The sequence below is a fragment of the Struthio camelus genome, chromosome 2, assembly GCF_040807025.1.
Source record: "Struthio camelus isolate bStrCam1 chromosome 2, bStrCam1.hap1, whole genome shotgun sequence".
Classification (NCBI taxonomy): Eukaryota; Metazoa; Chordata; class Aves; order Struthioniformes; family Struthionidae; genus Struthio; species Struthio camelus.
Window position 1 is genome coordinate 37,915,917 of NC_090943.1, and position 25,120 is coordinate 37,941,036.

General features: G+C 36.3%; 1 protein-coding gene across 3 annotated transcripts in view; it reads left to right on the forward strand.

Moving 5' to 3' along the window:
- Nucleotides 1-21,500, forward strand: part of PALS2 (protein associated with LIN7 2, MAGUK p55 family member) — a 52,095-nt gene extending 30,595 nt beyond the window's left edge. For all 3 annotated transcript variants that reach the window (XM_068935120.1, XM_068935121.1, XM_068935122.1), the window contains exons 3-12: nt 3,075-3,227; nt 9,544-9,696; nt 10,225-10,452; nt 11,632-11,763; nt 13,859-13,958; nt 14,540-14,608; nt 15,113-15,274; nt 16,692-16,894; nt 17,348-17,476; nt 19,628-21,500. In XM_068935120.1, coding sequence (XP_068791221.1) covers nt 3,075-3,227; nt 9,544-9,696; nt 10,225-10,452; nt 11,632-11,763; nt 13,859-13,958; nt 14,540-14,608; nt 15,113-15,274; nt 16,692-16,894; nt 17,348-17,476; nt 19,628-19,804 — 1,506 coding nt within the window. In that variant the 3' untranslated portion in view covers nt 19,805-21,500. The remainder of the gene's footprint in view (nt 1-3,074; nt 3,228-9,543; nt 9,697-10,224; nt 10,453-11,631; nt 11,764-13,858; nt 13,959-14,539; nt 14,609-15,112; nt 15,275-16,691; nt 16,895-17,347; nt 17,477-19,627) is intronic.
- Nucleotides 21,501-25,120: the final 3,620 nt, after the last annotated feature.

Consider the following 25,120-nt stretch of genomic DNA (forward strand, 5'->3'; position numbering starts at 1 on the left):
TTAATTCTATTCAGCTATTCAGAAAACATTGGATAAAAGTGCAAAGAGTTGCATAGCAATAAACTTAGAAATAATTGAAGTATTTCACCTGTTAGTGAGATGGCTGCTGAGAGGAAGATTTGTATACTGAATTTACAGGAGTAAGTAAAAGCACTTTCGTGCTTGGAGTTGTTTCCAACTTCAATATCTGGTACATAGTTTATCTTTAATATTTATCATGAGCAAAATGTTCATTGCAAAGCATATTTTCTTTCTTATCTCTTGATAAGAAAGTACAAATGTACTTTAATGGCCAATTACAATTATGGGAGATTTAATGATTAGCAAAGTAAAAAAAAAAAAAAAAAAAAAGTACTGGTAATGGAAATGAAGACTCTTAACTATAAACTTGCTTTATCTAGGATGCTGAAAGGCTTTAATTATGTTCACATGGCATGACCACGCTGATATATTTTTGTAATTATTTCAGAATTAAATCCAGAAACTCAGTCCAGCCAGCAGGACCGGATTAAATAAGGACAATATCAAAAAGACAACAAATTTCATGAAGTTCATCAGAATCAGTTTCTCTCTAAAAGTGTATAAACCTTGTCTTTCTATTAGCAGAGCTAATTTTAACAGAATAGACAGTTCTTAGGACTTTGAGGTGGCCGGATTATTTGTGAAGATCCAATCTGGATCAGGCCAGAACCGTAAAAGCCTTTTCATTTTCTTTTATTAGTCAGCTATAAAGACTAATAATTATGTAAAGTATCACAAAAAGGACAAAAAAGAAACTTATGGAAATATGCCATGAGTAATACAAGCTTTTCTTTAAAAAAAAAAAAAAAAAAAAGAAAAGGCGGCAAGCAATGAGCATAGTTGTTAGTTTATAATAACATTTTGCAATACAAAGTTTGGCTAATCTTTCGAAGATAGATATCTTTCGCTCTTCTGTGTCTAGAATAAAGCCATCAAGGTAGAAATTACAGGTCTTCTGGGGGAGAGATTATTTATACACTTCATTCTTCAATTTTATTTTATTTTATTTTTTAGTTTACCCTTGTCTATGAACTTGTTTTCCGATTTCTGTGTGTTTCTGGGCAGAGGGGCTTTTGAAGGGAAGGGGAAGTAACTAGAATTACTGTAAAATGCATTTTCCTGTTAGTTACTGATGTTTATGCTCAACCTTAACTAACTGATAGTTTTTTTTTTCTTTTTTAAGCTGTTGTTAATTTTGGAACGTGCGCTAACTTTACTCAACTGCGCTATTCAATTATCTTATCGACATTTTCTTCTACCTAGACTGTCAACTGTTCTTTTGAACCTCAAACCTTTCTTCTCAATTTTGCAATGACACTAAATGTCGTGCTTTTAGTATTGCACTTATAGCGAAGGCAGAGCCTATATCATTCCAGATATATGGCTAACCCAGACAGCTTAATCTTAGAATAAACTACAAACATGGAATCCAGTGTTTAGGATGTCAGACCGTTAACCAAAAGCCTTATTATTTGAACTTTGGGCAAGTATAGTAAATACTTAATGAGTTTAAAAAAAAAAAAAAAAGATTCAATCTCATCACTGTTTCTGAAATGGTGAACAGAAAAATAAATATTGGTTCTAAGTTAACTTTTTTTTTTTAAATTCATACCACTCTATATACTGCTAATGTGCAATCTATTGCTGGATGGGAGTTTGTTAGCTGATAAACTTCCTGTACCACTGTAAGTATATAACCTTGGTTTTGGGGTTGGGATGGGGATGTTTGTATTTAGATTAAACTCTGTGATGGTAATAGTATTTTAAAGCAAAGGACTGGGAAAGGAAAAGCATATAACCCAAATTCTTTAATCTTGTAATGTTTTTGCAGACAGAGTATGTTTAAAAGTCAAAAGATTTGTAGGTCTCTTTCTTTCCATAAAAGAAGTAAACCTTAAAAGAAAGATATTGTTTACTATACATATTGTGTACAGCAGAGTTAACAACAACATAGCATTCCTGTATTAAGGAGAATGTGTGTAGGTGCCAGGCTCTCAGTGGGTGTTGATAGTGGGGAATGTTTGAAGTGTCTTTCTGTGTTAACTGTTCTAACATTTGATCATTGGTCCTGAAGAAATACCATTTTATAGATCTCAAGTAGAATTTAATACTCAGATGATTTCAGGGGACAAAGAAAGTGTTCTTTTCTGTTTTTTAGCAAAATTTTATTTTAACATCTTTTTTTTTTTTTTTTTTTTTAAGAGCACTACTAGGAAAGTAGATGTGTGTGCATACCTTCAAATTACATATGCGTGGGGTATATATAGACCACTCCTAAATTTATCTGTTGTTTGTTGTTTTTTACCTGCCACAGCAATTGTTCTTTGTTGAACTTCTTATTGCTACAGTATTGTAAATAACTTAATTCAGAGCTGGGAGTCTCAGTTATGTCTTCAACCACATGGCCTCATGTGTTTCCCTCATTTTATGATATAGCACTGCCTGTAATAAATAAGCAGAGCATTTGGATTTGCAAGGTGTTCCTCTTGCTGCTCAAAGCTCTTACCTTTCAATGAATTCAAGCATCTGCTTGAATGTTTAGGGAAGGATTATGTCTGCAGCAGTATCTTCGGAAAGAGGTGAAAAATTATGCAACTTTCTTTCAGAATTTGGCTTTCTGAAGGTATTTGAGTGGGAGGACCCTCAGGTAAATGCTTCTCATTCAGACTTTTTTTTTTTTTCTGAGCAGATTTCTGAGCTGCTTTTTTTGGTTCTTCTAGAACATATACTTCACTGAGTTCCGAAGCAGAAAAGATCTGAAGTGCTATGCTATTAAGAGAGGACTGTTTAGTGTCTATGTCCCTCACACAAAGGTTACAGGAAACGCAGACATGCAAGCATCTCTTGATGGGTGCTGCTTAGAGTTTATCCGGTCATTTCGTTAAGCATGCAAAACCCTTCAGCATTTCTGAAGATAAAGTATACAATTAGACTATATGTAATAGTTCTGACTTCCCTGCTGAAGGATGCACCAAGAAATTAATGAAAAAGTTATATGAATTGGAAGTACTATTTACCTGAAACTTAGTGTAATATGTTTATTGTATTTGCAGGCTCATGAGCGATTGGAAGATTCTAAGCTTGAGGCTGTCAGTGACAACAACTTGGAGTTGGTGAATGAAATTCTTGAAGACATCAGTCCGTTAGTAAATAAAGATGAAAATATTGCAGAATTAGTTGGAATACTCAAGGAACCTCATTTTCAGGTGCAAGTTTTTTCTGTATGTTGCCCATCTATTAGATTAGCGTACACATACAGATCTAGATATGATGATAAAACAGTAACAACTGCAACCTAACAAACAAAGACCATTGCAGCAAACTGTCTTACCTAGGATTTTACTCTTAATGAAAGGTAAAGTAGAAGCCATGTGGCGTCAAGAATGAGCAAGATTTTATCTTCTCCAATACGTCTTCATTCATTCTGTTAAAATCTACTTGAATTTCTGTTTTAAATCTTGGATAAAAATGTAGTGTCTGCATGCTCACCGGAGGTTTCTTAAGATGCTGTTAAAAATCCCCTGGTGGTTCCATTCTTAGCACTTTCTGGTGGTCTCAGTTCCTGATTCTGGCCATTCTGCACTTCTCTTAAGCTATTTACATTTATACTCATATGTTAAGACATGCAGTTTGCAGAGTGAATGAACCTGATTCTGTTTTAACAAGAGGTCTGCGCTGCAGCTTAAACTGAAAGTTCTGCATCCCTCCCCTTGTTGCTGTACTTTATGCAAATGAAATGTTGACACATACTTGTCAAAAGCAAACATTTCTCCAGAACTGGCATGCTGTTACCAGGTTCCATATTGGCCCTTGAAGCTTAGAGATAATAAGCTCTGTAAATTCTTAGTGGATTGCGGACTTTATAGCCAGACTTCAGCTGGGTTTAATACTTTGCTTATGTTCTTCTGTAAGATACCTATAGCTAACTTTTTCCCGCACTATGACTGTGCCTCTTTTGGCAGACAGGTATAGAATAATTATAACACCTTTAGGTATGCTTTTCTAAATTTCAGGTATACATTATACACACATAGCAATGAGCTGCATTACGATTTAAAGTCTGATAGACACCAGAAATGCTGTCAAGCCATGTTATGTCCTACTGGAAGCAGAGAATGCTTTAACAACTCAACTTTCTGGGTAATAGCTATCCTGAGCTCTGACACTTCCTTTGCCATTCTAAAGAGCAAGGTGTTGGCCTCCCCTGTGCTCTTCCTGTTTGTCCAGAGGGACATCATATCAAAGGGATCAAAGACTATGATTTGAAGACTGACTGGTGAATCCACCTTCCGATCAGTCTTTGATCCCTTTAGCAGAAATTGGGATTGGAAAGGGAGAGGATGAGTTTGGAGGAACTGGTAGTTGCAATGCAGAGGATCTGAACTAGGGGCCAGTTGATGCAGTGACAGCCCTGACAAAAATCCTTTATATTAAGCAGAGAAGTTAAAATTGACAAAGTGCAGAAGCTGAACCAAAAGATGAAAAAGACTTAATGACTGAAGAACTTGCTGAAGTAGCCTGATGCTGAAAGGCACTGTAGCAGTGATCTCTGGAGAGAGGTGGGAAAGACCAGAGGCCAGCTGGGCAAGTAATTTATGTGGTGGAGAGTGGAAATGGCTGTGGGAGGCTGAGACCAAATGAGAATTTTCGTTGGGATGAATAGCCAATACTATGGCAAACCCAGCATGCATTCCTGTTCAGTGCTCATAATTATATGTAGAGACACAACATAATGCTGGTGTCAGTTACTCTATTAGTTCAGACTTCAGTAACTTGGCATGTTTCGTTTAAAACAATTTTTACACCATTTAATGGTATTTGGGGGATTTTCTTTTGCTTGTTTCTTTGGGGGGGGAAAAAAAAAAACAACCCAGATTGCATATACGCTACATGAACTTTGCAACTTTGATCTGATCTTTTGTTTGTGCTTTCTAATTGTACATTAAAGGTTCACTTAACAAGCATCTGTTTTCCTTCTCTGTCCCCAGTAGTGGGCATCTAGAGAAGACTGCATAACCAGAGCAAGCCAATAGTGATACCTTCCAAAATATTTTCTGAGACTTCATTGATTATTTTTTGCTCAGAGTCAGAAGTGGTATCATCCTTTTTTGTAACCTGTAGAGGAATTTTCTTCTTTCAGCTTGTTCAGTTGTTTTTTGAACCCATATAAAAATCTAGCATCCACAACATCCTATAGCACAGTGAAGAACTTCATCCTTTTGTTGTTGAGCCTGCCAATTTCACTTAGTATCCCCTTCCTTTTCTATAGAGAATGAATAGTTTTTTTTAATCAGCTTTTCCATGTTGTTCATGATTTTAGAGACCTATCATAGAAACCTCACTTGTATATGCGTGTCTGCCTCAAAAAGGAGAGAGCCAAAGCTGTGTACAACTCTCAAACACAGCATGGATTTATGCAGGGGTTTAATAATTTGCGTTCTATTTCCTATTCATTGCCTAAAAATTCCTGGTATTTGATTTGCCTTTTTAACAGCTGCTGAACATAGAGGCTACTTATTTATTTATTTATTTATTGGGACCGTTGCACCTCTGAGATGCAATTTCTGAGTCCGTCAGTTAACGTTAAGTTAGGATTGTATTTTTTCTGTGTGGAATTTTGTTTGTCTTTTACTCTGTTGCTCAGGAGGTCTTCCTGCAGGTTTCGGTCAGCTGTTGTACTCCCTGAATAGCTTAGCAGCACCAGCAAACCCTGTCATTTCGCTTCTCAGACCCATTTTCTAGATCACTTACGTGACATGCCAGCACATTGGCAAGTGTGGAAGTGAGCCGTGGTACCTGTGGGGATCCATGAAAACTGATCCTATATTTCCGCTCTCCATTTTTCTGTCCTTTAACCAATGTTTTCATCTACTTGAGAGCCTACCTTCTTATCCTAAAGTAGCTTTATTTCTCTAAGGGACTTTGGTAAGGGACGCTGTCAAATGCCTTTGGAATTTGAAGTATACTGTCAACTGTATCTGTCTGTATGCCGTTTTGGTGACTCTTCCACAGAACAATACCAGATTTGTGAAGTGTGACTTCTCTTTGTTAAAGCTGTGATGATGCTTTTCCACAATCTACTTTGTCCAATTCTGTTTTTTACAGAAACTGCTTCTAATCTTCATAGTATCAATATCAGATCTACTAGTATGTGGTCTGTTGACCCTTCCCTGGAACACATTTTAGAAATTTATTGCATGCTATGAATAAGATTGCATGCTCTTTCTTTCACTGCACTGTGAGGTGAGTCATGGATGTGTAAGAGAAATAAGAAACTTCTAGGGTTTCCTTCTTCATTCGGTGCAAATCTTGCACTGTACACTTAATTTATAGGGTTATTTTTTCCTAGATACTCATGCCTTCTTACCAACCTCCACTAATTTCTGTAAGATTTTGCATGATTCTATCACTGTACCAGAGCAGTCTTTAAATTTTTTTTTTCTTTTTTGCATGTACATCAGCAGCAAGCATTCTGCTGATTATTCTTATTTTTAAACAATATTGTCAGAGAAGACAAGCAGATACTTAGTGCTTAAAAGGGGAGGGGAAAAGTTTTAAGCATTTTTGAGGTCTGAAGTGTTAGAAAATGAGTCCTGAATTTGAGAACATAGAGTTCTTTTGCCTCTGTGCATCTCCCCTTCCCACCTCCCCCAAAATGCAATTTAATTGTTCTACTGGAACATAATTGGGAAATAGTAATCACACAGGGGCAAGCAATGTGTCGTAACTGATCATGTTGAGGATTTCATGGGGCGGGGAATTAGGAGAACCAAATTATTGAATTTGAATTTGCTTTCAGTGCTGAAGAGAGCTGTTGGATGTGTTTAATGTTTCTTGGCTTACAGAATTACGAACTACATAGTGTATTTTTTTTAAACTCACAAATAAGTACAGCTAGAGAAAGCTACTTTAGAGAAGTGAATATATTCTAAGCTTATGGACTACTTAACGACAGTACCTTGCAAAAAGGGGCCATAGCGTCTGCCATAGGAATATGTTCATTGTGCCACTCTCTTTTGATACGCAGAGTTCTTGTAAGCATTGCTTTTGTTTCCATGAGATTCCTTCTTCAGTTATCCAGTCTTGGATAGCCTGCTGATGCTTTTTAAATACACTATTTGGAAGAAACTTTGAATTGTCTTTGGCATATTAATTATTTAGTCCATGCCATTTTGCGGGATCTGATAGAGGTTTTTGCAAAATGTTCTGACTCCAGTATGGAAAAGGTTGGATTTCAGGGGAGCTCCAGAGTTGCAGGAGCAGAGGATACTGCACTGTTTTTCAGATGTTGTAAGAGAGAAGCAAGTGAAGTCTGTGCTTCACTTGAAGCCAGTCACCATGAATTCCATTGGAAGTATTTCTCCAATCGCTCAACCACACTGCTGAAATAGGAAGGTAATTGTGACCAACATAAAATATTGGAGAGTAGTCTGACAATGGATACAAAATCATGGACTCTGTTAACAGGTGACTTTTTTTCTTAAATGTTCTTTGGAGCTGTATCCCGTGTTCTGGCTGGACTGGAAACAGCCTGGTAAAACTGGTATAGATTCTTGAGTCTCAGAAGTGAGAGTTAGGTATGGGAACGTAATAAATGATCTGTGTAATCAGAATGTGGATAAAGGGATCAGAGAAGAATCTTGTGGAGCATGTTAATTCAGAAAGGATAGCACAGGCTGTTTAGTAGTCATCCTTGACTGTGGATCAGATTATATTCTGTAAAGTATACTACCATTATGGGGGGGGAGCGGTATGTACAAGCATGGTTACATGTGGGACTCCATGAGAAAATGTGAGAGTTGAGTGGTTTATGGCCAGAAGGTTTGGAACCAGCTTGTTCTAGTATGCGACCAGAAAAGGAAACTCTAAGCAACTTACGGGTGCATCTTCCTGGCGTTGTCTGTGGAAATGTGTCAAAATGTGTAGTTGATACTAGTTGGTTTCATTCTGGAAATACAGAAAGATCCAAAATGTTGCTTGCAAACATTGGCAAGCCAGAGATCTGTTATCCTCTTTTCTGGATTGGATGCAGTTTGGATACTGATGAACTAGAAATTGCTACCATCTGCAGCTGCTTGATTTAAATAAATGATTGTTTTTCCTATTCATTTGATTTGGTTTATGTCCACAGTATCTGAGCAGCCACAATAAGCGGCTGTCTTTACAGCCTTAATGGAAAGGGCAGAATCAGTCAGTTAGTAACTCGTTCTAATCTCTGGTTGAAGTATCAGCAGGGTCACTATGTCGTGTATTTTTTAGGGGCAGATGAAAATAACCGTTCAGGTTTGTGATGCTTTGCAAGTCTTGCTTGTTGAGCTTAGCACTAAACTAACATGGTTGGAGGTTGGCTTACAGAAGGACGGAGCAGAATGCATGGCAAAATTGTTAAACTGAAAAACTTAAATTTCACCTGCCCCATTTTCTAGTCCTGTTTGCTGTTTTGCTCTGGCACATGCGTGTTGCTTCCACTGCTAGTTCCTATGGTGTCCTGTTCTCTGTTGCTCTCTCTACCTACCTGACGCCATCGTGATCTACCTTATGACTGTATCGCATCAGGTCACTGTTGGAAACAAAGTTCTCTGTTGTTTGGGGCAAGACAGGCCTAATAGGCATTGTTTCAGCTTGTTTGCCTTTCTCTTCCTATACTTGTGAGTGAGGCTGTACGATGCAAGACACTTTATCCTGAGCACTGTATGTGGTGGTTATAGTGTGCGCCTTTTCTCCTCTTTTAAGATAGAAGGTCTCCACAGTGTAATTTCACGTTTGATTTCTAGTTTAACCTGTATGTGTTATCTTAGAAATCTTTTCTTTAGTCTTAAGCTAGACTTTCTCATCAAAGGTACTTTAAATTGTATTTTCTTCCAAAGATGGTTATATTTGTTTGGATCTCCACCTTTTGGTCTATACTTATGTATGTAAACTAGTGAAAACATTGTTAGCTGTAAGATCTGAGCTCTTGTCTTCCAAAACGTGAAGTGTGTCAGCTTGGATTCGTTCTAACTTATCTGAGCGTAGAATTCTGCTTTGGTTTTATACAAGCAGAAGCACTCGTTCTGCAGATTGCCAGAAACACTTCTATACCGATAATTATCTTTAATTTGCAGTTACTTCCAAGTTACTGTAGAAGAAATTTCACTACATTGAACACAATGATGAGTTTCTCTCCCCCCCCCTTTTTTTTGGGGGGGGGGCAGTGAGTTGTTTGTTTTACTTTAAATGTTTACTTGGATACAGTCTTGCTAGGTGACAGATAGTTCACATGCTCCTCTCAAATTCATTACATTTCTGCTGTAATTCCTTAAAGAAAAATGACTTGGGTTTGCGAAAGTATATTTGTCAAGATAGCAGGGTGTTCAGGCCATATGAGTACTTACGTTTCATATGAACATGAGAATTAATTTTTGCTGTGTTTCATAAGTAAGAGTTTTTTAAGCCCTAAATAGGCAGTTTCAGTGGTTACTAAGCACTAAATTCTTTTGGTTATTTCATAGTGTGAAAAAGGCTTTTTCTGTTCCCTTGCAGTCACTCTTGGAAGCGCATGATATTGTAGCTTCAAAATGTTATGATTCCCCTCCTTCTAGTCCAGAAATCAATAATTCTTCAGTGAACAACCAGATTGTTCCAGTAGATGCTATTCGTATCCTTGGTATTCACAAAAGAGCAGGAGAGCCACTGGTAAGTAATTGCAGATGAGCGTGTCTTTAAAGTGTAAGTGAAAGTGTTTGCATCTGCTTAATTTATTGCATTAAGTTTTTCATTCTTACCTTTATCATGGTATATAATTTAAGGGATGAGAGGATCAGTATTGAGAGGTTGAAACAGGAAGATATCTGTGTGTTCTCCATCCTGTTCCTTCTAAAAATTTATGATAATGAATAGGCAGTCATTAGGCAGAATGATTTGGCAGCATAACTGACTAACACGATATCTGTTTGGTCCTACTACAAAATGACAGGATTGCAATCAAGAGCAATACAGTCATGGTTCAGTCATATAAAAACCTTGTGTGTGAAAACACTTTTGTGTCACTTGACACTTACCTGTATATTAGGAACCCCTACATCGTAGTAACTGTTATTGTCGGCGTTCTTTTGGGGGGAGGTAGATGGCGTGTTCCATAGCAGTATGTATTTGCTTGAGGTAATGGTAAAATGAAAGTGGAATTCAAACAGTGGTAAACTAGGTGTCACATACTTCTTTCAGGGTGTTACATTTAGAGTTGAGAACAATGATCTGGTAATAGCACGAATCCTGCATGGTGGAATGATAGATCGACAAGGTCTTCTGCATGTAGGTGACATCATTAAAGAGGTGAACGGCCACGAGGTTGGAAACAATCCAAAAGAATTGCAGGAACTGCTGAAAAATATTAGTGGGAGTGTCACTCTGAAGATTCTCCCCAGCTATAGAGACACTGTTATTCCTCAACAGGTTAGTAGTGCACTTTTAACAATTCTGTCAAAACAACTTCTGTTTGGTACTTTAGTGCATAAAATTACTCTTGAGATTTTGGATCGGCCATGATTTGTTTTGTGCAAATAACATTAGCAGGAAGGCTAAAATGCAGATATCTGTATTCCCTTTTAAGTACATGTTGGAAACTGGATTATTCAGTAGATTCAGGTCACACCTAATAGAAATCTGCTTAAAAAATGGTATTAGAATCTAAGTCTGATAAGCATTTGTATAATTTCAAGCATGTTTCTGTGGCATGCAGTAACCACCCATGATCTAGCCATAAGCACACTAAACTGCGGTAAACCGTGTGTGTTTAACATGATCAGTGTCCCAGTAATCCGTTTCATAGAATTCAGGAACGTACTGAATTCAACAGACCAACCTGATGTATGACTCACTGACTTTAGGTTGGAAGTTAATGGCTATTCTTTGTCCTTTTGTTGTTGCTGCCTCTGTTGATATCTCCATTGCAGAAGTAATTGCTGCTCTAAATCAGTGCATTTGAAACACCTTTAGGTAGTGGGTCTTAATGTCCGCAGGTATAATAGACTGTGCTTAGGCTGAGGAGGTGCTATATGAATGTGTTGTATTTGAGGCAGGTACACTGCTTCCTTTTGCTATCCAAGCTGGTAGAAAAAAAGTCAAAGATGTTTCCAGTCTGCTGAAGCAATTCACTCTTTCTTCCCCTGCATCAAATTTGAGTCTTAAGCAGTCACATCTTATTTGCTTTAAAACCTTGAGGTCATGGCAAAGTTAATGCTTAAGACTCCATGAACCTTGAGGGCACTGCTCACATTCTGAGAATGGTCTATGTTTTTAAGTAACTTGATGTCAGAATATTAATCGAGAGGTGTATATCGAAATGCAAAAATGAATGTTTTGTAGTATACTGCCCAAACAGAACAGTTTTTTTTTATTTTTGTCATAAAGCTCCTTCAGTCAAAGTTTGCACTGCAGATTAATTTTACTCTCTCAGCTGGCATACTGTTTGCCATTTTCTCCTCTCATAAATTGTATTTTACTTGCCAAATGCAAATTTGACCATGTCAGACTTCTTAGACTCTACGTGAAGGCAGTACTTCAGCTTGACAGATAAAGTAGCAAGAATGTATTTTGTATTCTTCAAAATTTGTAAATTTTTACACATTTCAGGTTTTTGTGAAGTGTCATTTTGATTATAATCCGTATAATGACAACCTCATCCCGTGCAAAGAAGCAGGTTTGAAATTTTCTAAAGGAGAAATTCTTCAGATTGTAAACCGGGAAGATCCAAATTGGTGGCAGGTTGGTAAAACAATCAAAAAAAAATTTTTTTTTATATATATATAATATATATATATATATATATATATGAAATTCAGAGCTTCACTGGTTACATTAATAAGGAAGTCTTTAAATAATGAACTATTTATAAATAGTAAATATAAGAAAAAATATTTAGATTGTTACCCATTTCAAGCTAATATCAAGATATCAACAATTGAAATACAATGTATACCATTCAATTTTTGCTAGTATATGTAATACTATCCTTTTGCTATTACTACTTTTTATTTGTCGTCTTGTGTCATAAGCCTAGACCTCCCAAAATCAGTTTTAAGTGGACAATTTCTAGCAGGAAGTCTTAGGTTGACTATAATAATTGCGGTAAGCCTTCCCTGACAGTGACTGTGGAAGAAGTGGACCCCTTCCTGAGTGCTCAGAGTTGAGGAGAAAGAGAGGGAAATTAACTCTGTGGATTTGAAGAGGGGTGAGAGTAGTTATTTTGGAGAAGCTATATCTTTTATTCCCAGAGCGCTGGTCAGTGTCTGTGAGCTGTAACATGCATGTTCATAATCAAAGTATTTGGCACTTTCAAATATTAACAGTTCATCCTGCTTTAAGATTGTATTTCTGCATTCAGTCCTTCAGTACAAATGTAATCTAATGCTATCTTTTTTTTTTTTCCCCAAAATAATGCACACAATTAATCATCATCAGTACTTTTGAAAATAGGACAACTGGACCTTCAAGGCACTTTTCTCAACTGAGATACTCAAAATTGCAAGTGGCAGTGGCAATCCAGGCTAAGATTTTAGCATTATTAATTTCCCTTTCTACCCCTAAGTTGCTAACCCTGTGTTAAATAACAAGGATAGTGAGCCAAATATTACTTAAATGAGCAATGTATATGTTGCTCTGAAGAGCAACAGAAATATTTTAAAACACTTCAGTGTCTTCTGCTGAATTCTGTTACTTGTAAGTGATTAAGAAAGAAAGAAAATAAAAGGGCAAGGGGAAGATGCAGAAAATTTGGTATGCCTAAGTGAATTAGTTTTAGGAGTTGGATGCTCTGAAACTCCAAAGTAATTTGAAATGGCTTACATGCTGTCTTCTGTACTATTTTTCAAATGTTTCCAGCTTGTAACTTGACAGGACCCAAGCAAAATAAATCAATAAGGTCTCTTAAACAGCCTTTGTAAGTAGAGAGGGAAAAAAAAAAAGTATTAAGCCAATATAGCATGCTGCAAATACTGCTGTGCAGATTATACCAATGGAAAAAAAATTAGTGGACACTCAAGAAATACTAGACTGTTACTGAAAACTTGCTAACTGTAAAAAATTCAGTTAGTCACTAATAGGTAAAAGAATACAACTTGAAAAGCATACGGTTCCTTTTAGCAAGAGAGAAAGGTCTACCAGTTATGGAGAAGAAAAATAAAGCACTTCATAGCTGTGTGTTTATATGCATTAAGCTTGCTGAGCTTTAGTCATGCCATGGACTAATTAATTGATAATTATGAACTAATTAACTATCATTTATGATGTCGATAGAGAATGTTAGCCAAACCTCGATTACCAGGCATACTTACTTACCAGGATTTAAATCTGTAGTTCTGTAGTGCAGAAGCTTGAAGGGATGATTAGATATGTGTGGATAAAATTCTTTGTTTGTGAAATGACAGTTAAAAAGTTGCACAGGAAGCTGTTTTGGAGCAGCATAAGAATACAAAATAAGTCTGTGCACTAGTGTCCAGAATTTTGCCCCTTGAGAACTCAATATTTGGAGCTATAGAAGTCCATCTAGGATTTTGATGCCAAAGGTTTATAGCTATAGGAGATTATTAACAGAATAGGAATCAGTAGTGAAACTTGTATCTGTTTTATCTAAGCTCTTTGAATTTGAATACCTTGGGGGCAAGCTACTGTTACTGCAAATTTTAACATCCACATGTGAATTAGAATTTCCACGTCTCAGTAATAAAAGTTTCAACACTCACCATTGAGAAACTAGCAGTATACTGGCCCCAAACTGACAGTCTGAAAGTCAGTCATCAAAACGTTCGTGAGAAAAGTGCTTCTCACAAGTTATCTGTGTTTTTATTAATGTTTTTTCTAGGCTAGTCATGTCAAAGAAGGAGGAAGCGCAGGACTTATTCCTAGCCAGTTCCTGGAAGAGAAAAGAAAGGCATTTGTTAGGAGGGACTGGGACAACTCAGGTGAGATTTAATGAATTTCAGGAACATATTTTGCTCTGACTCCATTTTTTTTAACTTTCCCTGCTGTTATAGAAACTATGAAATTGCTATATGAGAATACTCAGTATTGGTAAATGCTAATTATTATATTTGAATATCCTTTGTTTTGGCTTAAGGACAAAAGTAAAAGTATACACTTGGTCGTCATAGATATATGAATCACTTTTGCCACCTGCTGATGAAAAGCTAAATGAGGTGGGAAAGCCATAGAATTAGTTCTTTTTTTTTCCAAGTTTTTTCTTATACTATGCACTAAAAGTTAATATATTAAACATTTCAAGGATTTTTCTAGAGTTTTTTAGAAAGCTTTCTTGGTAAACTAAATTTCTTCTCAGCATTTTGTTCTTACTATACCATTTAATGTGAGAAAATTAGTTGTAATTTTCCCTAGGATGTATAAAATTCTAAAAAGGAACATGATCGTTTCTTCAAAATAGTCCTTGTAAAGTTAATTAATCTAAACTTGCATATATTCATGTAAATAAGCTTCAAGAAAACACATTAAACAAAAATGATGAGCTAGTCTCAATTTTTTTTTCCAGGGCCTTTCTGCGGAACAATAAGCAGCAAAAAAAAGAAAAAGATGATGTATCTCACCACAAGAAATGCGGGTATTTCTTAATATTACATACGAATCCAAGTTCTCTAGGCTTCTAAACTTGCAGATAGTCTAGTGTGTCCAAAGCAGAAATATGTATTAAAGTACATGGTTATAAATTTGATAGGTAGTTTTCTGAGGTTTAAAAGCAGTAGTGACCAGTGGGGATATGGTGGTGCTGGGTACGTATTTCTGTAGGTGGAAGTCAGAGCGGAACGGTGTGTTAAAAAAGAAAAAACATTAAAGTGCACTAATTGGTAATCACAATTTTCCAGTTTTGATCACTCTGCAAAGTTCTTCTTGGAAGTGAAGGTGGTAATCTCACTTTATGCTGCCCCTGAAGGGGTAACTATTGTACTCTAATACCAATTTAAAGCCAGAAAGCTTATATAGGACTTAAAGCCTTGTGCGTACTATTTTTATTCACATATATTCTGTTAATAAATAGCAGAACTACTTAATCATTCTTGCAGTAATGACTGAGTATTAACTATTATTCATACACTTTTCAATGTAGAATTTGATCGTCATGAAATCCAGATATATGAGGAAGTAGCCAAAATGCCTCCTTTTCAGAGGAAAACACTGGTCTTAATTGGGGCCCAAGGAGTGGGGCGAAGAAGCTTGAAGAACAGGTTTATAGTACTGAATCCCACTAGGTTTGGAACTACAGTGCCGTGTAAGTTTTCAGGACTCCTATTGTAATAGCCTACTTTGAGTCTCTGATTAGCTAGAGAATAACCTGAAGTTAAACCCCAGCGATTCAGTGTAAAAGTAATTTGGCAGCGTATAAATATTGTGCACAGTGGGAAAACAAAAGGTTCTTCATCTTCTCAGATAACTGGGCTAGCATATGACCACAGCTGGAAATACATGTAACAGTTGATCATTACTGATGCTGCAGAAAAACAATTTTTGTGTATGTGTGTCTGCTGGTATTTCTGTTTCCTTCTGTTTTCAGTGCGCAAAAAGTAGACCTGATAATAGGGCAGGAAGGATAGATCTTACAAACAAATTGTGGAGCCTGAAGAGAGAGCCAGTTGTTCTGTTAATGTGCTGAATCTCTAAACCCCGAAACTGGCCAATGCACTAACAACTGATATGTATGGCTGATAACAGGGTTGATTTCACAGTGTAATTTTTTTTGAAGAAATCTGCCCCTTGGAATCGGGTTATTTTACATTGACAAGAGATACTGAGAAACGTACTACTTTTTAAAATTATTTATTCCCCTTAAAAAAAAAAAGCCCGCAAAAGTACTGATTTCTCTAAAATGCTGTATCTATAAATAGGTAATACAATGCAACATTACAATGCTTTAACTTAGAGCTCTTTTCAAAGACGTAAAAATAATTTTTCTAACCCAGTGATCTGACAAACTAATTATGTACATGCAGTACATGGTTTATGGTATACAGAATCTCTTTCTACCTTATAATTAGATATTGAGTAGGATAATCAGTAATTTTAATTGGCCTTAGTTTCTTTGATTAGAAGAAACCTCTTCAGGTTATTCCCAAAAGATGTTTTCTTTTTTGTGTTTTTTGGAAAATCGTTGAAATGGATCCATATCGCTATGAGGAAAAGCGATGTAGGCCAACACCTGAGCTAGCTGTTAATGTTTTACTTCACCATTGGCAATAACTCTCTCCAGTGAGTTTATCTTGTTTTAAACGGTAAATTGTCCTGAAGAGCAGGTTCATCTGGCCTCCACTAAGTTTCTTGCTACTGTGGCTAGGCTGCTTTTGTGTTTGAGCTAGCTTATTTTATAGGTAGTTCTGGTAATCTCTACCCTAAGTAACAGTGAGGAAAGTATGTGGTATTTTAAAATCTGCTCCCCTTGCCCTTTTTAAATGATTTTGAGTGCTCAAATAAATTTTCAAAAGTAAACTTAGCATTCGAGATTTGAAGTTACATGGACTTTCAGGTCACTTAAGTTATAATTTTATTTGGTGAATAATGAAAAAGATGGCATGAATGAGCGTTGTGTATGGTGTGAAGGCATAATACAGAGGAAATACATAGTCCAGTCTCATACTTGTATTCTAGCTGTGAAAAGGTAACATTCAATTCATATTTTAAATCTTTTTGTTTAGTTACTTCACGAAAGCCAAGAGATGATGAAAAGGATGGGCAAGCATACAGATTTGTGTCACGAGCTGAAATGGAGACTGATATTAAAGCTGGCAGATATTTAGAGCATGGAGAGTATGAAGGAAATCTTTATGGCACCAAAATAGATTCCATCCTTGAAGTTGTTCAGACTGGAAGGACCTGCATTTTGGATGTAAACCCACAGGTGTATATTTTATGTTGTTATATTCAAAAAGTAGGAATATAATGTTGAAGAGGTATGCCTTTAAATTTAAAGACTTCTAGGCTGGTTGCATATCATGAAAAATTCCAGTGTGGACTGGATTTGTGTATTTGTGGCACCTCATTAGAGTAAGTTAGAACGATGAAAAAAAAAAAAACTAGTGTTCTGCGTGAATGAGGAGCCGTGCATAGTTATAAGTATTCTTTCCTTGGCCAAAAAGATTAATATTGAGCATTTTGAAAGGCAACCTTGTAATTTCAGGCAGTGTAGGAGTTCTGAAATAGAAACAAAAGTACTAGCCTATCACATAGTTCTGCTCATTGTAACAGACTAGCTTTGCAGTGCCACTTAAGTGCTGGGGAGATGTGATGAGTCGTTCTCATACGGAGTTAATTCAGGTGTATGTGTGGTTTTTTTTTGCTTTTTCTTTGCCAGGCCCTGAAAGTGCTGAGGACTTCAGAATTCATGCCCTATGTAGTGTTTATTGCTGCTCCAGAATTGGAGACTTTGCGTGCAATGCACAAGGCTGTGGTAGATGCTGGAATTACAACCAAACTTCTCACTGTAAGCAGATTATTTCACATTTTGCTTTGAACAGGATGTTCTTAAAAATTTTTTTAATCTTCATTTTAGATGGAATTTTCCTGAAGTTAAAGTCTCTCTAAGAATGGTTAGGAAAGATCTTTGCTGATTACTTAGTACAAATTAATCAAATATTATGTATAAGGCAGATTGCTTCTTTCTTAAAAATAGACCTCTTACAGAGAAGTGTTGATTACAAGAATTATATGTAACGTGTTCTTTGAGAAGTGCCATATTTGATTATTTGCAGCAAATTGCAGATGTTCGGTGCGAATTCTTCTTTTGTAGAAGTGCCTTTCCTTACCATTTACCATCTCTACCCCCAAGAAAGTTTTGTTCAGGCCTATCTAAAAAAAACAGGTGTGTCTTTTAAAAACAAAAACAAAAAAGAAACAGGAGTGCTTTAAAAATAGAATCTGTGTTACTAAGGAAAGGTATTGCAGCCTGCACAGAAACACTGAAAGCTGCTAGGCCCTATATGCACTGCTGCTGCAACTCTTGCTGCACTGAGAATGTCTGGGAGTAAGGAGGAGTCTTGAATGGCTTCTCCTCCCCTTACGTTCCTTGTATTTGTCTTGTAAAACCAAGTGGCACTTTTTATGCATCAGATCCTCTCTCGTTTTCTGAGATACAATGTGCAGCAGAGGGAAATGAGCTGTGTTTCCTCCAACCTGGGAAATTAAAAGTATTCTGTATGGGCATGAACTTTCCCAGCTGCAGGACTAAAGCAAAATGTCCAACTAAAAAGCTAAGGAAACCGTTCTGTTGAGCAGTACGTCTTCCCCTGCCTGAGAAAAGCCATGGCTGCCTGACAACTCCTGACTGCAGTAGGTTGGATAGTAGCAAAATTTTACATAATGCCGAAGGGGCATTCAAAGCAACAAAATGGGAGATGGGTTAATTTGCAGTAAATGAATGAATGGGGTTTTTATTGTGTGTGGTTTTTTTTCTTTTGAAGCTTGTGAGATTCCATTCTCTTAACCACATGTGGAAATATCCAATCCTATTTGTGGAATCTAGTTGTTACCGATTCTAGTATATCTGTGGGTTCTCTGCCTTTTCCCCACTGGACCCTAACTAACTTTTGCAATGGATATACAGGAAAGCAAGATTAAAACTGCTCAGACAAATCTAGAAATAACTTCTTGCATATCCTAATATTTGATTCCTTAAAGGACATCCTTACCTTTGTTTTACTTGTCATTATGAGTAAGGAGGATGGTTACATTTAGAACATATTTTATATATCTGTACGGACTCCATTAATTACTTTACTTCTTCATTTTGGCTGTCATATTTACACCTGTATCAGAACTTGAAAGTGTTACTGTTAAAATAAATATTGGTAGGGGGAGCAATTCTCACAACTGATCACAAAAAAAATTGATTTTGTGCACAAGTGGAGAGTAATCTTCTAAGAATGTAGAACTAATAAAGCAGTCCTGAGTGGCAGCACTTCATGGAGGCTTCATAATGTAGGAATATAGATTTGCTGCCCATTTTGCAGCTCATGTCACAAGTAAAGTGACATGAATGAGAACAACCATGTGGAAGTGAACAAGACAGACAAAATGTAGCCCCTAACCAACAGGACGTTCTAGAGCTTTATGCTTCTAGAAATCTTTCTTTCATGGTCAGACATACTTGGATTCTTGGATTCTTTCATTCTTGGATTTTTGGTGCTTTCTGGAGAGAGAGAGAGAGAAGGAGCACGAGAAAGAGAGGCATATTTACATAACTAATGGACTCAGTTATTCCTAAAGATATTAACTTTATTCTAATTGAATCATCAGTTGCATATACAAAATGATTAACTGCCTGTTGTGTGTACAGGCTCCAGTTCAGGTGCTTTTATTGGCTTTGTTAAAAATAGCTATTTGTAAACCTTTGGTTGTGATATTTAACATTATTATTTAACATTATTGACACAGCATTTTCCAGACCTTTTCAAAATATTTTAACTTAAATGTTTTCATTTTTATTCCATATAAAACTTCATTATTATATTTTAAATGTACGTGTTATGTAATTTTAAATAGTCAGTTGCAGTATGTGTTGAACTATCGCTTCTTTGAACTGATACTTCTTTGCCAAGTCCTGTGTTCTTAATTATTTTAAAAATCTTTTCAACAGGACACTGATTTGAAAAAAACAGTAGATGAAAGTGCACGGATCCAGAGAGCATACAACCACTACTTTGATCTGACCATTATAAATGACAACCTGGACAAAGCCTTCGAGAAGCTACAGACTGCTATAGAGAGACTGAGACTGGAACCACAGTGGGTCCCAATTAGCTGGGTATATTGAGATTTCTGAAAACGAGCTTAAATAACAAACAAAATCAACTGCAGCAAACATGCTAATGTGATAAGACGTTGTGTAGATACAAAAGATAACCTGCAGCACCTGTGCATTTTTACTCTGTGTATATCCAAAAGTACGCTATTCTGAATTTTTATAGAAATGTTGAAGGGAAAGTGTACTTAAATATGTAATTTATTTTAATTTTTCTAACTTTTTACAGATAACCTTTCTATTCATATCACATGAAGGAAATGCGTTTAAGCATTTTTATATGTTTTGATTTAGTACCTTTGCCTTTTTCATCTAAGAAACTTTCAATCATTCACTTTAACATTTACATCTTGGTCTTACATTTTCACTGTGATTAACAAAGAAAAAAGGATACTTGAAAATTTTTGTAAAACTTTTGTTAATGTCAGTGTTTAACTGGTCAAAAGTCTATAGCTCTTATTAAGAGGATACACTAATTTTTTTTTCTTTGAAAGACATCAGTTTCATGGGAGCAGAATTTTAAATATCGAAAGCAGCAACCAACACACAGCTCCATTGCTTCAGCTTCTTTCTGCTTAACGTTGATGCGTTCTTGACGTTTCACAAGTTCTTGATGTCCCTTGATTTAGACAACTGTACTGTAGGTTCCCTTATATGTGTCTCTTCAAATAACGTAAAGCAGTACCTTGCAAGCTACTTGTTAGGCTGTTCTTGGGTGCCAACCTGTTAGTCTATTATGGTTAAAGTACTGAAGATAGAAAGCCTGTATGCAAGGTACTTCAGTGTAATTTGAATAACGGTGAAGTAGCCTGAGAGAGAACTTAATAATGTGGAGCCTTGTAGAACGAAGCTTAGTGTTAGGACTATTTATTCAAACTTGTAAAAACACATTGCTAAAAGAAAGAAGCATTTTCTTTTCTTAAAACATTGTTCAATATTTGTATATTGATCTGGGACTTAATTTCTTGTGGTATTTAGCTGGCTTCTATATTATATTTTGGAATATTTGTGAGTGATCAGCTATTGTATTTTTATGAATGTGATGTAATGGAATTTGTGCTCTTTGTTGCATTGTGTTTTTAACGGCATTTTTTCCATGGAATAACTCGTGAATTGGAAGCTGTCAACTGCTAAAATGCAACATTGTTTATACCTTTTTGTTTTACAACATGTTTCCTTTTAGGTTTATGGCAGTTCTCCCCTCAGTAGGCCCATTGATATAATTCAAGTTAGGTCCAAGTTCATCCGTTTCATTGATTCGAAGCTTATGCTAATGTAAACTTCTGCTTAACAAGAACGAAATGAAAATACAGCTTGTCACGAAGACTAGCTGGTTTTGTGACCATATTTTATATTACTGTGTTAGCTGTTGTATATAGTTACGTTTACCATCACTTAATCAGGATAGGTGTCTAAATTGCAGTCATCTGTTTGCTTAATTTCTTTTCCACCTGATGGCAGGCACCTGGCTTCTGAATTCTTTTTAAACACCAAAGTGTGATACAGAATGCTATCAAACAGGCAACTCCTCAGAATTATTTCTGAAAGAAAAGAGGCTTATACACTGTAAAACAGTACTGTTTCCTGGGCTTTTAAAGGCTTCTATGTGCACAAGGAAAAGAAAAACAAGGTTGAGATAGTATAGAAAAAATTTAAGTCTCAACACTCTCCTCCCTCCCCCCCCACCCCTGCCAAACTACAGAGGATTTACAAATTCCTCTGAAGTTTGGGGTTGTATGGTGGGGGGGTTTTCTTTATATATGTGTTTTTTTTCTTTTGAGATCCCGGTTACAGGTTGAAAACGTTAATCAAAATTGTGTATAGCCTAGGTCATCTTTGTGTCTCTTAATACTGAGATTTCAGTCCTTTAGAGGGAGGCTGAAATTTTCTAAGGAATGTTTGTACTGCTACTTTGTTCCGTTCTTACAGTTTTCAGCATTTTCTGGTTTTGTTTAAGTTTTTGGTAGCGCTTTTAGATGTGGCACCAGCATGAGACCTCTGTTTGCCTTTCCCAAGGGAAATAGTCTGTGATCCTATTGCTCAGAGGCTGCTTTGAGAAACAGATCAAGTGGTGTATGTAGCAGCAGTGAAAGCAGACCACTGCTTGACTATTGTAATGATTTGATCCTGGGACTATATGCTGAACATGACTATGCTGTGTCTGTTTGTGTACTGTGTAAAAGACTGACATATGCGGTACGTAAGATCTGTTATCTGGACAGATGTGATGCCTTTTCATTATGAGTTAGAGCATACTCTAATTGTCTACTTGTGATGCCAAAAGTGGGCTGAGCTCACTCTTCTCTAATGAATGGAATAAGAAGATTCTTCAGTTTCCATATCATAGTACTGCAGATATCGCTAACTTTCCTTTCTTTCCATAAATTCACTTAACCAAATGAAACAGGTGAAATAGGCACCAAGGTTTAGAGAGGAAAACTTCTCAGCTCCTTTTATTTCCGTTCTAGAGCTAATACTGCCAAAAAGGGCCTACCTAGTTATCAAGTCTCCAAATAACCAGTTATCTGCTAAAGCCTAGCTCCACATAGTGTTTTTAAATCAAGCAATGAGTGATGGTGGAGCCTTGTGCCTGACCATGTGGTGGTGTTAATGTAAATACTAATGAGAAGTACGTTTATAAAGCAGTAAGAGAAGATGGCTTGCTTAGATTGCATGCAAGGACACATCAAAGTATCTGGCTTTTAACTGGTCCAAATGCAAGTTGTACTAAACAGATGCAAGGAATGTATTTTTTCTTAAATGTTGAAAATTGCAAGTCAAGTTTGGCACATGCTTAACGTTTTGGAAACAGCAGGAGGGTTTTTCTTCAAAAGGAAAATCAGATTTTCATCAGATATTCAAATAAATTTGTCACTAACTGGTAGGATGACTAGAATGTGAATGGTCATTAAACTTCTATTTATTTTAAAAAGCCGTTGGAGAGTCTTAGAATGAAGGTGCCATTTCCATCATATATGTAGTGGTGATAGCCTCTACCTGTTTTGGTATGTTAGATCAGAAGTTAATACCTGTACGTTGTGCAATTAGCAGAAAGATGCTGTGAGTGGATTGGTTTTGAGCAAGTGAAAATATTTCATATAATAGCTATTTAAAGGATTTGGGAGGTTTCAAATAACTAGGGTTTCCGTATGTCATTCTGTACTAAACATTCATTTTCCAGATACTAACAGGTAAACTTATGTTGACTGTTAATAATAACAGTAGGTATGTATGAGCAAGGTGAAGATGCTGCTAAACGTTTAAGATATGTGGTATGTATCACAAGATAAATATTTACGTAGTTTAGAAAAGTAAATTATCAAATAGTTGTCTGTGTATATGTGTGTATGTGGATGGTTTAAAGAAAAAAAAAATCTCATGTCTGCAATCACATTACTAATCTACCATGACTTAATCCAGAAATGTACCTGCATGTGAGACTTTAGAACTGGTACACTTCTCTACCTGGTTTGTTGTGTTTACTAATGAATATTTTTCTAAATATACAGATATTTCAATCTAAAAATTCTATACATTTGTTTTAAACACTGCATGAAGTGCTGTAAAATTCTGTACATATAGAGAGACTTATAGAAGAAACGCTGTAGTTGCCCTGTGAATGAAAACTTATCCATAAAAGTACAGTCAGTATGCCAAGCCCCATAAGTTATTCCCCAAAATGCACCTAAAATGCCCCTAAGTATGCACCAAATATGCATCAACTTTAATGCAAACACTTTGGTGCATGTATACCTGAGTGATTACCTTGCTGTTCTCTAAACATTACACTAGCAGGTCTACTTTAGTTTCTGAATAATGTGACAAAATGCAGTCAATTAAAGTTTAGTACGATAGATATAATGGGATGTGTTATATTGCATATATTTATAAAGGGCTTTAAAAATGTTCTGCAAATATGAAATGAAAGTAAAATTGGAGCAGAATGACAAACTGACACAGGTGGCTCAAATTTAAAATCAATGCAGTATCTTTAACTTCTGCAGTGTTCTCAGATCAGTGCAACTCTGTGTATGTCATAGTACAAAAGCTTTGTGGAGCAGGATGGCAGATCAACTCTTCACTTTTGAACTTGTGTTTTATATAAACTGTTTATCTTGGATAGGCTCAAAATGTGACTGACTCTATTTGTGATCTCTCTGTACAATTCTAACCCATTCCATCTTCTAAAATCACACCTAAATGATTTGTTGTACAAACTGCCCGCAACCCAGTGTTCAAGAAGTCTTCTAGTTGTTTTTGTTTTGGAAGGTGATACAGATAATAAATAGGAAACCATTTTTTTTTCTTTTTTAAATACAGAAAATTCCTGGCTAGGTATCATTTTGAAACTAAGCTTGTCTCTCTATGCTTAAATAAGAACTGGTGGCGAATGACCAAGTAAGTAGAGCACTACTCTGGAAATCAGGAGACTTAGGTAACCAATTGTCTGTCTTTACCTGTGATCTATTATGTGAACCTAACCAAATTTGAACTTCCTTTACTAGTTCCTTGGTTCCTCTCCCCTTTCAGGTTGAACTTTGAGGCAGATGCTGTTTCTCAATATATCTATAGTGCCTACTGCAATAGATTTGCCATCACTCTTTGTGCCTGTAGGTACAGTTTTAAGACAAACTAGAGATAAAGGTCTGTTGCAGCTATAATGCAAACATATATAGATTATTTGCTTCTACAGGACTTCTTGCCTCACCCAAATTCTGAAGAGTAAAAGTAAAGAGTAAAATATTGTTATTGCCAAACGTGATGATACTACTTTTGCAAAAGTGTTGAGAGAGATCAATTTATCCATGTTTAAATAGTGGTTAGTGGATACAAGCACTTTTAGTCTGCTAGGCCTCTTGCCTTAAATATCCCTCTAGCTGTCAGTCTCTACAGAAAACCTGTCTTGGGCCATTAATAGGACTTCTGTGGTTAAAGCTATTTTCATTTGCTTTCTCTGGTTGACCATCATTATTGAGGGTGGTGAAATAGTTCTGGCCAAATTCTTCTCCCCCTCCCCACCCCAGCCTTCTTGATTTTTTTTTTCATGTATTTTTATTGAGCTTATTGATGTGAATTGTTTGTGATTCTCAGCCAGTCTTATAGATGAAATAGTGGTGAATATAAACATCAGTATTTGCAAGTGATATTACTTACTATTTGCAGCACCAAGGTAGGTACTAAAAAAGTACAGTGAAAACACTTGTGAAATAAACAGTTTTCAGAGGCAGCTTTGGCTTCCAAAAATATTAAGTGTGCCCCCCTCCCCCATACATGCAAGCACATTCATATCTATGTGTGTGTGTGTGTGTGTATACACACACACACACA